The 12,455-nt window shown below is 45.5% G+C and overlaps 1 protein-coding gene across 1 annotated transcript in view; it reads left to right on the top strand.

Annotated features, from left to right (window-relative positions):
• Positions 1-12,455, top strand: part of mnat1 (MNAT1 component of CDK activating kinase) — a 32,271-nt gene that overhangs the window by 18,155 nt on the left and 1,661 nt on the right. The window contains exon 7 of the mRNA XM_038728479.1: positions 2,090-2,211. Coding sequence (XP_038584407.1) covers positions 2,090-2,211 — 122 coding nt within the window. The remainder of the gene's footprint in view (positions 1-2,089; positions 2,212-12,455) is intronic.

The raw sequence follows: 12,455 nt of genomic DNA, 5'->3' as shown, positions 1-12,455 counted from the left end.
AAGGAAATCAATCAATCATTGAAAAGAAATAATGCTTATTATTTCAGCAACAGTAGTTTCACAAGCATGAGGTAAGGCTGCCAAAAGACATGTTGTGTTTTGATTAGACGTTCAGCTCTTCCTATTTATTCGCTGGAAAAACCCACGTTCTTTATATACTGCCACTGTCGCTATCCCTACTGCTTCCCCCCACCTGCCTGTATAAACCACCGCTGAATGCAACAGGTTCAGACTTGTTCTGTTAAGGTCATTGAAAGTCATTCTGGGAAATAGGATTGGATGATATGGATAAAATCTTGTATCATAGAAATGTAATTTTAGATTGCGATAGTTATATTTACTGTGATATAGTACATTTTTTGAAAAATGAAGTGAAGAACTGTTTATGGATCAAACATGCAGGGCTGTCTTTTTTCTTTTTTTTTTTAGCTAATAAGGTGAATAAAATACTTGACATATCAATGCACTTTGGTACATTTATGCTAAGATCCTAAAAAAATCCACTACTGCCATAAGTCCTGCTCATTGACTTGCAACATTACCTACAATGGGCTGATATAACCAGAGATATTAAATGGTAGGTAATTCTGTAGAAAAAAGTAAATCACAAAATAAATCATAGAATGCATTAAACACTACATATTGATGATATATAACATGATAAGAGTATAGTGCAGGTTTTCTTTGTATGTGTGGTTGTTTTGTCTGTCCAACTGTCCTGCACCCTGGCCTGGTTTGGACAATTACCACCATGTTGTGTTTGGCAAAGAGTCTCTGCATCCATTGCTGTTTCAGTGTGCATCATTTGGTGCTTTTGTAACTTCCAGCTCAGCTTTGGTTGCTTTATTTCCCCGTGGGTGCGCTTGCATGGGCCAAAGCATGTGTGAGGGCGGGCGATCTGAGCCCGCGGGGCACATGTTACTCGTTTAGTTTGGTTTTCATCAGCTCCCCTCTGTGTTCTGTTGTTTATACTCCCCCCACCACTCTTTTTTTTTGCTTTCACTCTTATCTTTTTTTATCTATCCTTTGTCTCGAGTTCCTTTGCTACTCTCTAAAATAGTGTTTGTTTAGACTTCTTTTTAATTCCAGGTTTGTTTCATGACTCTGACTCATTTTCTCATTACTTTAATGCAGGAGAAAACAGAGTGGTGGTCTAACACGGTGTGGAAATTCCCCTTTGATGGCAGAGCCCCAAATCGAACAATTCTACAGTGTCCTTGAGAAGTATCATGTTTCTCACTCGATCACCATGGTCAGGAGCATTAGAAACAGGAGTAGCCCGACTGAAATCTCAACTTTGAGTAATTATGGATAAAAGAGACAGACAGGTTTCAGTGCTTTGCACCGCAGGACTTATGACTGTAAGAGACACAGCAGTGCTCCACTTTGTAAGTGGAACAATCCTGAGTCTTGCCTAATTTCAGTGACTTTAAGATTGACCCAGGATGGATCGTCATTGTTTAAGGTGAATACGTGGAAAGACGATGCAAATAGAAATGAATAAACACAGCTAAACCCACAAATAAAGAACTTTCTTCACACTTACATTAAACCATATACAAGATCAATTAATCATTTACTTTTTCTTTTGCATGTAAACATTATCAGTTGATTTGTCTTTTTGTGGTTTTATTAAAATAGTAGATAGCCATTTTAGATCCACTGTACACTTGCTCTGTGTTATCAGGAATTACATTTCCTCATCAACCCCACCACCGTTCTGTTGTATTATGTTATTTTCATTTCATTAGAAATAGTTATTGAGTTGCCAACAGTGTGTTAACCACTAAAACATGCTCAGTCATTGTTCCAGTTTGGTTTCTCCAGCAAAGTGTCAGCGTCTGGGTAAACTGAAAATGTTGTCAGACAAAACTCATATTTCCAAACCAGTCCCTCAAGAACTGGTGGTTGTTAATGCTGCAGTTTGATTGACATTGACCCTTTTCCAAATTGCTTTTTCCGTTTGTATCATGCTGATTGTGCCATAGCCATAGTTTCCAGTGTTGCACTGTATACTATACTGACACAATGAAGGTTATTGTCCTGTATTCAATGTTGTCTCTATTGTGTTTTTTGTTTTGTTTTTCAGCGTCAGACGGTATCTCTCCAGCCTGTGCCCAAGATAGAGGAAGTTCTGTACCACTACAAGCCCCTTAAAGTTGAAACCTATGGACCCCCAGTGCCTGAACTGGAGCAGCTGGGCAGACTTGGGTACAAACTTATATGCACACATATTCTGGGACGGTGGGCATTTTCAGTTCCTTCAAGCCATACTTAACATACTTAACTATGAGTTTAATTTCACCTTGAGATGAGCACAGTTGTCAAATTGAATGATAGAAGAATAACCAGCAGTGGGCACATAATGTCCTTATAAGTTCTCTGGAAGTTTCCTGAAGGAACTAGTAATTTGGTGCAATGTAGGCTGCAGGGAAATAGAGACAAAGCTCTGAGACTGCACAGTTGTGTCAAATTTATAAGCAGCTCTTGATTCTAGTTAAATCTTGAAGGAACTGCTTCATTTAAACCCAAATATTAAGTAAAGGTTCATCTGGCCTGCTGACCTATAATAGCAGTTGATTTGAATTCATCATGTAAAACTATACCAACTGAATACTGTCTCAGTTTTCCTTATAATTGGTACCAAATTAAAAAGTTCTTTCCAGGGACTTTACTATCAATTTACAGTTCTTTTCCAGAAAATTATAGGAAACTATGTGATAGGTAAAATAGAGTGTTAGTGATTCAATTTTATGTAATTCTCCACATTAGTGTATTATAAAGGTTTTGGTATAGTGTAGGATAGCTGCTAGAAAGTTGCTGTGCTTGGGAAGCCTGGCTTGTCTCACTTGACTCTCCTCTGATTAACTGGGAGAGTGAGAGCAAATGAGGAGGAGGGAAAGAGGGAGGGAGTAACAGCCATCACCCTGCCACAAGTCGCCACAGTGCCTCTGCAGGAGCGTCCATTAACACACACAGGAAGTGCTTTCCCCTACAACCCCTTTGGGCCAATCAATCCAAGACGCCATTGGTCCAGTCCTCACCGAATGTAAGCGATCCATCAGACAGCCCAGCGCCCAGCCATCAGCACTGCAACTGGCTGGCACTAAAGCCTGCCCACACACTGAGTGCGGCCTCGTTTTATTGGGTGACAAGAGCAAAACGGGGTCATACTCTTTTTGGGCGAGCTCATTGACTCTCTGCACTTCTCACTGACAGTAACCTTCATTTGGTTGAGATGTGCGGATTTGAACATAATGTCAGCATGTTTATGATAAAGGTTTTCTATTTTTTTTCTTCAAGTATTCTTCAGATGAAAGTTGCTATTGGCTTTTGTTGCACAATCACGTTTACCTAATTACCTGGAAAATCACCTACTTAAGGTTAAATATTTTCCTTAAAGGATTGTGGGAGAGTTAAAGCAGAATAACTGGTACTTATTTACATTATGTATTCAGTGAAGTGCTGAGGTCCTACTTCTTTTAGCCAGGCTGATCAATATGCAGATGAAACACATCTCACAATTTTTGCCGCATGCTTGAGCTCAGAGGGAGGAAGAGGAGGAGGAGGGGGGCAGTGTCAGCAGTTCAGGGGTCCAGGAGGACCGATGCTGGAGAGGGAAGGCTCTGCCACAGAGATAAATGAGGTTCAGTTCAGTGAGGAACACCAGTCCCACTAGTATAGGCCGCAGGCAGCGACACAGACGGATCCGTTCAGAGAAACCACAACTCCCAAGATGCAATGTGCTGTTAAGTACAAGCAAGGAATAGTGCTGACACCTCTGCACAGTTGGCAGTTTGTGATTCAGCTAAGTTTGAGGTTATACATAGAGGATCAAGCATGCACATATACACATGGACACATACGTTGTCCCTTGAACCTGCTATACGTTTTGTGTCAAACACACTCACACTCACCCCCGTTATTGCAGTCCCAGCATTTTGGCCACAGTTGAACTTGTGTGATGTGGTCAATATTCACAAGTGTGTGTGTGTGCAGAGGAGAGAGAAGGCAGACAGCGTCAAGAGGGTAAAAAGTGAGTCCCCTGTGTAGAGCGTTGGACTACAGCTCCTGTCCTATGACCTGTGAAGGGAGTATACTTGAACGTGTGAGGATATGGATGTGCCTGAGTGAGGATGAGGTGAAAGGGGCTGCGAGGGGGTAGGAACTTATTTTAAAACACGGCTGTTTGTCTTGGTCAAGGCCCACTTCGACAGCAGCACCACTGGTGATTTGTCTTGGACACAGCACTCAAGTGAGACTGGAGAGTCGAGCTCACACACCCCCCTCTCCCTGGTGGCCCTGGGGCCTCCGGGGCCGGACTCTTGCACAGGATGTCCAGTCAACACAGGACTGACTGGAGCCGTGCTTTTTATTTCAACTGACTCTTTTATTCAGTGCTGCTCTCCTTCTCCCTCTGCCTTAGTGTCTGTGTCTTTTTCGCCTTGTCCCTTTGCCCCCCAAAAAACCGCATGAGTGCTGCACGGCTGCCAGGAAAAAGAACGGCCACGCCTCTTTCACTGTCTCTCCCTCTCTGTCAGCTGTACCTGAATAAATATGGGCTGAGCTGAGCTCTTATATTAAAGACAGCTGCCTCAATACTGGAGCAGAGTAAAGGCTGCATGTTCAGGCAGCAGGGGCCTCCAAAAGTGCCCATTCAGCTTCCACCTCAACATCTACCCCTTTTCACACACACATACATAACCAAATACCCCCCACCCCCCACCCCCCAATGTGCAGAGGTGTGTATGATGTGCCACAGAGGATAGGACCCCGGCTGTGTGAGGTTTCTATAACGGCAGTATAGTGCGGTCTCATCTCATCTCATTGACTGGCACATACCCAGAACCATGCGTGAGCCGTAAGAATTATGAGTAGACTATGAATGCTACATTACAGCTTGCACTGCAAATGTCCTGCCATGGCTCCTTGCTTTTATGTTGAACAGTAAAAGCCTTTAATAAACAAAATCAAAGTAGAAGTAAATACTGCTTTGGAGACACAAACAGAAACATATGATGTTTACGTTGGCTGTGATATGAATCCCAGCACACAGCGACCAAAGCGGTAGCCGTTTTAACTCTCGCCTCCTCACGCCGATCCTGCGCCTGCTGATGGACATAACCCTAATGGAGACACTTGCATACATCAAAATACATGGCACCACTGAAATCATGCTTGCATTATAGTTAAAACAGGTCTGCGTTTAGGTACATGAGCTCATGTAGACACATGCTGGCGACCTGAAAGAAAAATGTACGTTCTATTTTTGTTTGTCTGTGTAGATCATAAGCATCTGGGTCTGAGTTTGTTCACTACCAGAATACTTTTTAAGCTCTGCCTGCGTAGGCGATGAAAGACTGACTGGGATCTTGGACAAGGAAAAATCATATGGGGGGAAAAATAGGGGAAAGAGAAATTGGCTGCGGAGCATTGAAAAATTCGACACAAACCTCAAGTGCTGACAATGAAAGCTAGCCAGAACAGTTGTTTGTGTTGGCACAGGTCGCCCTGAAATTAGCCCATCTCTCTCTGACAGAGGTTGCTCAAATACGCTTCGCCAAATGCCAGTGTGTGTAGAATATTATGAAGTTTTGCCTCCTCCCCCACTCCGCATTGCTTTCTATAATTGGTGGAAAAAGTGAGGTTTTCTGTTGGGAGCGCTTGTCAAGCATCCGTCTCTTGTTGGTGGGGTAAAGGGGAGCAGCTGAATGAGCAGAGTGTTTAGTCTGGAGCTCCTCTCCTGGGGATGCTCTTCTCTGCACAAGGAAGTAGTCCTCAGAACACTTTCTCTCACCAAAACAGACAGCTAGAGACTAGCTGAAGGGTTAAATTACAATAGTTGTTCTCTGTGACCTTCATTCCAAAACACATAGGACCACCACATCGTTTTCATCCCCTGGAAACTTTGCCCTAGTCTTTTTCTGAACATACGTACAGACACATAGATACAGAGAAGTAACATAACATAAATCACTAGCTATGTTTAATGTAGACCTTAAAGACGCCTGCTCACTGTTCTGGTTGGGAGCCAGGGGTTAATGGGTCTCTGATTGATGCTCTCCTCCTGCCTGTGTTCTTAAGCTTTCCAAGCATCCTTTGGCATCTGCGTGTTTATGTGAATGCTGTGTGTATCTGTTAGTTAGTTTGTTTTTGTGTTGGCTTATACTGCATGTTAAGTGCTTTGGTGGGAGGGAGATATCAGAATGGTCAGTGGTGCCATCACAGCCCTCCGTTCCTGGCAGACGGCTTTGCTAGCCTCTCCCTGCCTGGCTGGCTTGACTCCAGGTCTGAGCTCTCCATCTTTGCAGCTCTGGCCTAGCTGGACAAGAGCACTACCAGTGACCCTGGATTTGGCTCTGGGATTTAGCAGGACCACTAAACATGGTCCATAGAGTACTCTTGAATGCATTTCTGCCATCACTAAATTAGAGTATATGAGGTTTAAATTGCATACAATTCATTCTTTCCTTTCCCTGCTTTCCCCTCTCACTCTGTGATGAAAGTGCAAGTCAGCCATGATATTCTTCTTTTTCACTCAATATGTATAGAATAGCTGCTTCAGAGGAATCCTAGAAACGGCCATGAATAGCTTTTCCATGTATCCCAGGTTCTCTGATCCCTGCAGGGCACATATCCATCTGATGGGCCTGACGGACCCAGAGGGGAGGGATCAGAGGTCGCTGACCACGGGGGACCTGAGGTGCAGCACCGGGACGTCAGAGTGCTGAGAATGACGGGAGCAGAGTGATGGCACCTTGGAGAGACGGGTCTCTCTGCTTGGCCTCAAATTGTCATGCACTCGCGCACTTTCTCTCACACGAACACCGCTTTGAAGCTTAAGTTATGAGCCGGAGACTGAGGCGCCGGTTAGCATGACCTTAGATGAACTCCCTCAAGAGCACTGGTCTTTGATCTAATTTTACTACTATTAGATAATGTCCCAAGGTACGTATTTTGCTCTCATTCAGCCAATTAATATATCCTGTGATGTTGCCAAATAGTTCCATTGACAGGAAAATTGTTTATTTGCCTCTTACATAACAGTAGGACTTTCCCTCAAATACCTTGGGGTTGCCACCATAACAATAATAATCAGATATCTTCCATTCTTTCACACTCATTGCACGTGCCAGTGTCTTGTATTGCTAGATCCAGCATAGCCAGTAGCTATTGATTCAGTGCAGTGCTTCTCTGACCATTTAAGTGTTTCCACAGCTTGCGTCTAAAAGCTTCAGCCGTGGGGCTCACAGATTCAAATTTGCATAGCCAAAAGAGAGTGCAGGCACTACAAAAGTATGGAGGATCAAGTCTAGATATTTGACTTGCAAACATATGTGTCAACAGAATGCCCCATCTTCATTCGCAGCATACAGCCACCACCTTGCTTTGAGACTCAGCGTCTTGTGCTGTACGTGCTTACTCTCTTCGTTACTAACTAGATCAGAGTTAGAGTGGAGAGTGGCCGCCGTCCGATTCTGCACCAGCCCCCACCCAGGCCATTATCCCGTCTGTCTCAGTAAACAGACCATTAACAGACAGGCTTGGTGGAGGCTAGATCACTATTGTATTCCCTCCCATAGATCTGTGCAAATATTGATCTTCTCTTGAAGTATGAGTCAAAATAAGCACGCGCTGTAGTTGACTGGAGGCTTTTTACTTGTGTGTGTGTGTGTCATTTCTGACCCAAAGAGCGGGCAGAAACAGAGGGAGCTTTACAGAATGACAGAGCGAGAGAAACATTTGTCTTGTGTGTATTCTGGTCATGTGAAAGAGGTCTGCTTTTAGTGTTATTGTTTTCCCTCTGTGGGCTGTGAGCCACAGCCAGGCCACCAGTCTCCTCCCCGAGATGAACCCAGGCCAGGCTAAACCAGGCCATTGCCAGTGAAGGAGACACCAGTGGGCAGGGAACTCCGAGGGTAACGGTGTCCCTTGCCCCCAGGTTTATGCCTCACAGCCTAGAGGCGACAGGGTCAACACCCAGCGGAGGGTGAGGTGATGTCTCCTGACTATTTTAACACACACACTGATCTGATGCAGGGATTTGCAAAGCAACCGTAAGCTGCATGCTTTGATTCTGAGTCTGATGTGTGGTGCTCAAAACTATGTATGCACACTCAGTTTGTGTGTGTGCTTTTCACACACAAACACCAACAGACCTGAACTTTGTGCCCCTCTCCTGCTCCTCACCCCTGGGGCAAAGGGCCCGCAATGTACATGGGGATTAGCTGGCTCATTTTCCCCACTTAAGAGCTGGAGAAAGAAAACAAACTCCCATCATGTGGGGCTTTGCTCTGGGGACTTGCCATGCACACCTCATGGTAGTAGGTAGGTACACTACAATGTATGAATTATCACCCTCCCCCTGCTGTACTTTTCTCTGCCTTTTTGTTTTCCTTAACCCCCCCCCCCACCTTTGCTCTTTTCCCATCTTTCTCCCTAATTGAAATCCTCTTTGCCTCTCCCCAGTGCTTGAGGTGCTTCAGTAAACTGATACCTGTGGAGACAAACCCTTCTCCCCCCTGGGAAAACTCTATTCTTCCTCTCTGTATCGGTGCTGTATGTTACATCTACCTGTCAAGGCTCCCTTGCTGTGTGTATGTATGGGTGTGCCTCGTGCTGGCAGCCGTTCACTGAACAGCGTATGTCCTTCCATTGTTTACGGCCCCATTTGGTTAACGATGACACCGATGTCATGTCATTATCCTCCCTCTCCAGTCTGGTTTGCCCCCCCCCACCCCTTCCTGTAAGCTCTCCAGGGGGCAGAGTTATCAAGTGGCAGCTCAGGAGACGAAAGAAAGATGCTCTCTGTATCAAGTGGCTAGCAGGGTGTGTGATGCCTCTCCAAGATCCTATGGCTGCTGCGGTTAGGTGTGAAGTCAGTGGCCCAGCCAGCCAGCCAGCCGGCCAGCCAGCCTCTACTGCCCCCATCAGGTTAGACAGAGGAGTCGCAGGGCCAAGACGGAAGAGATCCCTGGATGAGTAGTGACAGGTGACGCTTGGACCAGGAAGTGAAGTTTGGGTACAAGTTGCATAAAAGTCTTTCATAGACACTAAACTGTACCTCTTACTTATTATCACTGATACTAACAAGCTGCTTTCTTGAGAACAGCTTACAGATTGTCAGACACTCAACATGAGAATGTATTTCTATAAGCGTTAATGTCAAGTGTCACTCAAAGCTTCTGTTAACACTCTAAACATGTTCTCCCCTTTGCTAAGTGTTAGTGATACCCACCTCCCTTCTCTTCCTTTCTTTTGGGATGCAGACTCGGCCTGTCAGTGGGGATGATAAGACACAAGATAATGGATAAGGGGTCTGTATGCTTGTGAGGATATGATGTAACCGCACTGAGCAGGGGGGCTCAGTCAGTGTCTGCACTCAGAGTGCAGACACACTCACAGAGTACAACTTGAGATAATATGGTGGACAGTGGGTAGGCTAATGGCTGAGGATCTGTCTCACACACTCGCATGTCCCTGAGGAAGCTGTATTGAATGGAAAAGAGTGTGACCTGTGACCCTTGGTGATGAAAGACCGCTGTTGACAGATATAGTATACCTGTGAGAGCCCTCTGTGTTTGGCTTGTCTGCGGGGGTTTGGGTTCTGGACTGCAGCCTGGACCAATTCACACGTTCTCCACTGGTAAAATTCTCAGTCGGTTCGCAGTCGGTATCGATACAAACAGCTCTGCCCTTAGATAAACATGTATTCACGAACATGAATTGTGTAGACACACAAATGGGGGCATAAGCACACATCGCCCATCCACACAATGCACTCAGTGTGCTGTGTCTCTCACAGGGGTACATTTTCTTTCAGCGTAGAGTGTAGGAAGGAGGGGCAGATGGGGTAGCAGTGCTGTGAGTGAAACCGGAGCTGGCTGAGGAATGCAGGGGGTGTTTTTGGAGGACTGGAGTGGAGTTTGGGGGGTGAAGGGGGGTTGACTTAAGGGGTAGGATGGGTGATTAGGGGGTGACAGCTGAGTGCTGACCCCTCTATAATGACAAATCATCTGGCAGGTGTGTGGCTCTGCACCCCTCCTCTTCCAACCCCCATCATTTCCAGGCCAGGAATCCTCAACCGCTGGAGTAGAGCGCTAAAGGAAGACTTCCGGACATTCACACTCCTGTCCAGCAGCCTCATGACTGGCCTCTCAGAAGTATGGGGCAGCCTCTGCCCAGATATTGCCTGCCCTGTGCTTGTCAGCTGCCCTCTTTGTGCACTTGACGCACCAGTCTAAGCTCTTTCGCTTTAATAAACATAGCTAATGAGTCTTCAGTCCTTGGGGCTGACTCAGGTAGGGTAGGTTTTATTGATTTATCTTTGTAGATGTCATTTTCCCTTCCAGCGTGCTTTCAGGCAGGCTGCTTGGGTCATGAATCATGCTGATGACGGGCTGAATCCAAAAAGTCTCTCATCCTTGAAATAAAAACAAATGCTGACCCTGGATCAGTCAGGATGCTGTGAAAGTGGATCGGTGCCAAGCTGTGGCCCAGTATCAGGTCAGAGCAGCCGGTCTCTCTCAGAAAATCCTATTCATTCCGATATTAGCTCATGATTTCTGTTCCATTAAAGGAGCCAGTTCAGCTTCTTTGAACTTGCTGCATGATATACAGAAATGTTAAGTCTTGATGTGTAAAAAGAAGAAAAACCACATACCGTAATTAAAAAACTACAGTGAGTGTTGTTTAAGACTGATTCAGATTGTCCTGTGCGTCCGCTCTGTGGTTTGTTTGTTGATTAAGTGGCACTTGCTGAAATAGTCGTTGTAGCATTACAGGCCTCGTTGTAGCATTACAGGCCTCTTTTCTTTTCTATCAAGCCCAGGCTTCCACAGCTCTTCTTAATCCAATTCCAGCCAACACATGGAGTCTAGACAAGAAGCCCAACGCAGCCTGCAGCTCTGTCTGATATCTGCAGTTTTCCCTCCAGAGTCCCAACCTCGCAGCTATTTCCCTGAAGAACCCAAAAAGCCCGCCGTACCAGCAACAGCATCGCAGATCCAAACACAAATAGGAGCCACACATTCTCAGCTGGAAATCGTGTAGAACCCGCCGGAACATTTCGGCACTTATCTTTTCACTTTGAATTAGAGATTGGGCTGTGCGGTGTTTTCCAGGCAGGCGGAGTGGGGAATACTTTCGGGGTCCTGACAGGAAAATCTCTGACCGTTATTAGCATTAGTGGGAGACATTGCCCAGGTATTTAGAGTTCCAGACCCAAGTGGAAAAATGCTGTTAGCTCTGAACAGTTTTGATCCAACTCCACGTGGCTTTTTTGAAAGAAAGGGGTAATAACAGATGGTATGAGTGGAGGCTGAAAAATAATGCAAGCACTTTATCTATTATGTTGTTGATAATCCAAAAAATGATTGGATTGATTTCACATGAATATTACAGTAATTCATGCCCATTGTTGTGGTGAAGGAAGAGAAAAAAATCTGGAAGAACATAAGACTCTTTTGAGTGTGTATACTAATGGAAAACCCCTGTCATATTCCCTTGTGGCAATTGCAGTGTCATACAGTGTCATTCAGTTGTCTTCATCACCTGCACTCGTCTTTTCCCCACTCCCCCCAAGCGACAAAATGGGCCAGTCCAAAGTGACCCATATTTACCCAATAATACGAGGCTTTGAAAAGACCCATATCGAGTTGCAGCTAATGCTCCAGTGGGGCCCGGAGAGTGAAAGATGTTACCGGCCGAAACGGCTTGGGTTTCAGGGCCCTGCGAACAAAAGGCAGTCCAGTCCTCAGAGAGAAAGAGTGGAGGGGGGGGAGGCTTGGAGAGTGTGAGTGCACACGGTAGCGTGAGAGGGGCTCCAAGCGTCTGTTTCAAAGGGGTATAATGTGTGTGTTGTATCTTGTGGTAGGATAGAAGGGGGTGTTAAAGAAGCCTGCCTGTTTTCGTAAGCAAGGGTGCTTCACATTTTTTAATGCATTTCATGTTGTTGCACGTCTTCTGCATTTTCAGGCCACTCTTAATATTTCAGCATTGTCGAGTATGGTCATGTGAAAAGAATCCAGTTCATCTTTCAGCTTCACAAACATCCATTTGCCGGTCATGTGTACGTACATGTATGCGGCTGGCCTTTACAAGGAGATCGGATACAGCAGTTGAGTTAATGGAGCAGAACTGAACTAACCTCTGGTGTTAGGGGTGAGCAAAGGGCAGACAGGGTTGGTTTAAGAGAAGAGGGTTTGTGATGATGATACCCAAAGGTGATTTCACCTCATATCCTCCCTCCTCTTCCTACTTCCCACCCACCCCCACCCCCATCCACATATTCCACTCGCCCTCTTCCTTCATGTTCTCCTTTTGCTCTCTCTCTTTCTCTCTCTCCTCAGGGGCAGGCAGGTATAAAGTTACACAGAGCTCTCAGCTTTCTTGGAAGGAATGACCACATGAGTAGCTTGGGGATTAGATTAGCAGGAAGAGCAGACTTAGCTGGG

Source organism: Micropterus salmoides, unplaced genomic scaffold (genome assembly GCF_014851395.1).
Source record: "Micropterus salmoides isolate LMB-PRFRI ecotype aquatic unplaced genomic scaffold, ASM1485139v1 Ms_hic_scaffold_19, whole genome shotgun sequence".
Lineage (NCBI taxonomy): Eukaryota > Metazoa > Chordata > Actinopteri > Centrarchiformes > Centrarchidae > Micropterus > Micropterus salmoides.
The sequence above is the reverse complement of the archived record's forward strand: the minus strand, read 5'-3'. Positions and strand labels throughout refer to the sequence as shown.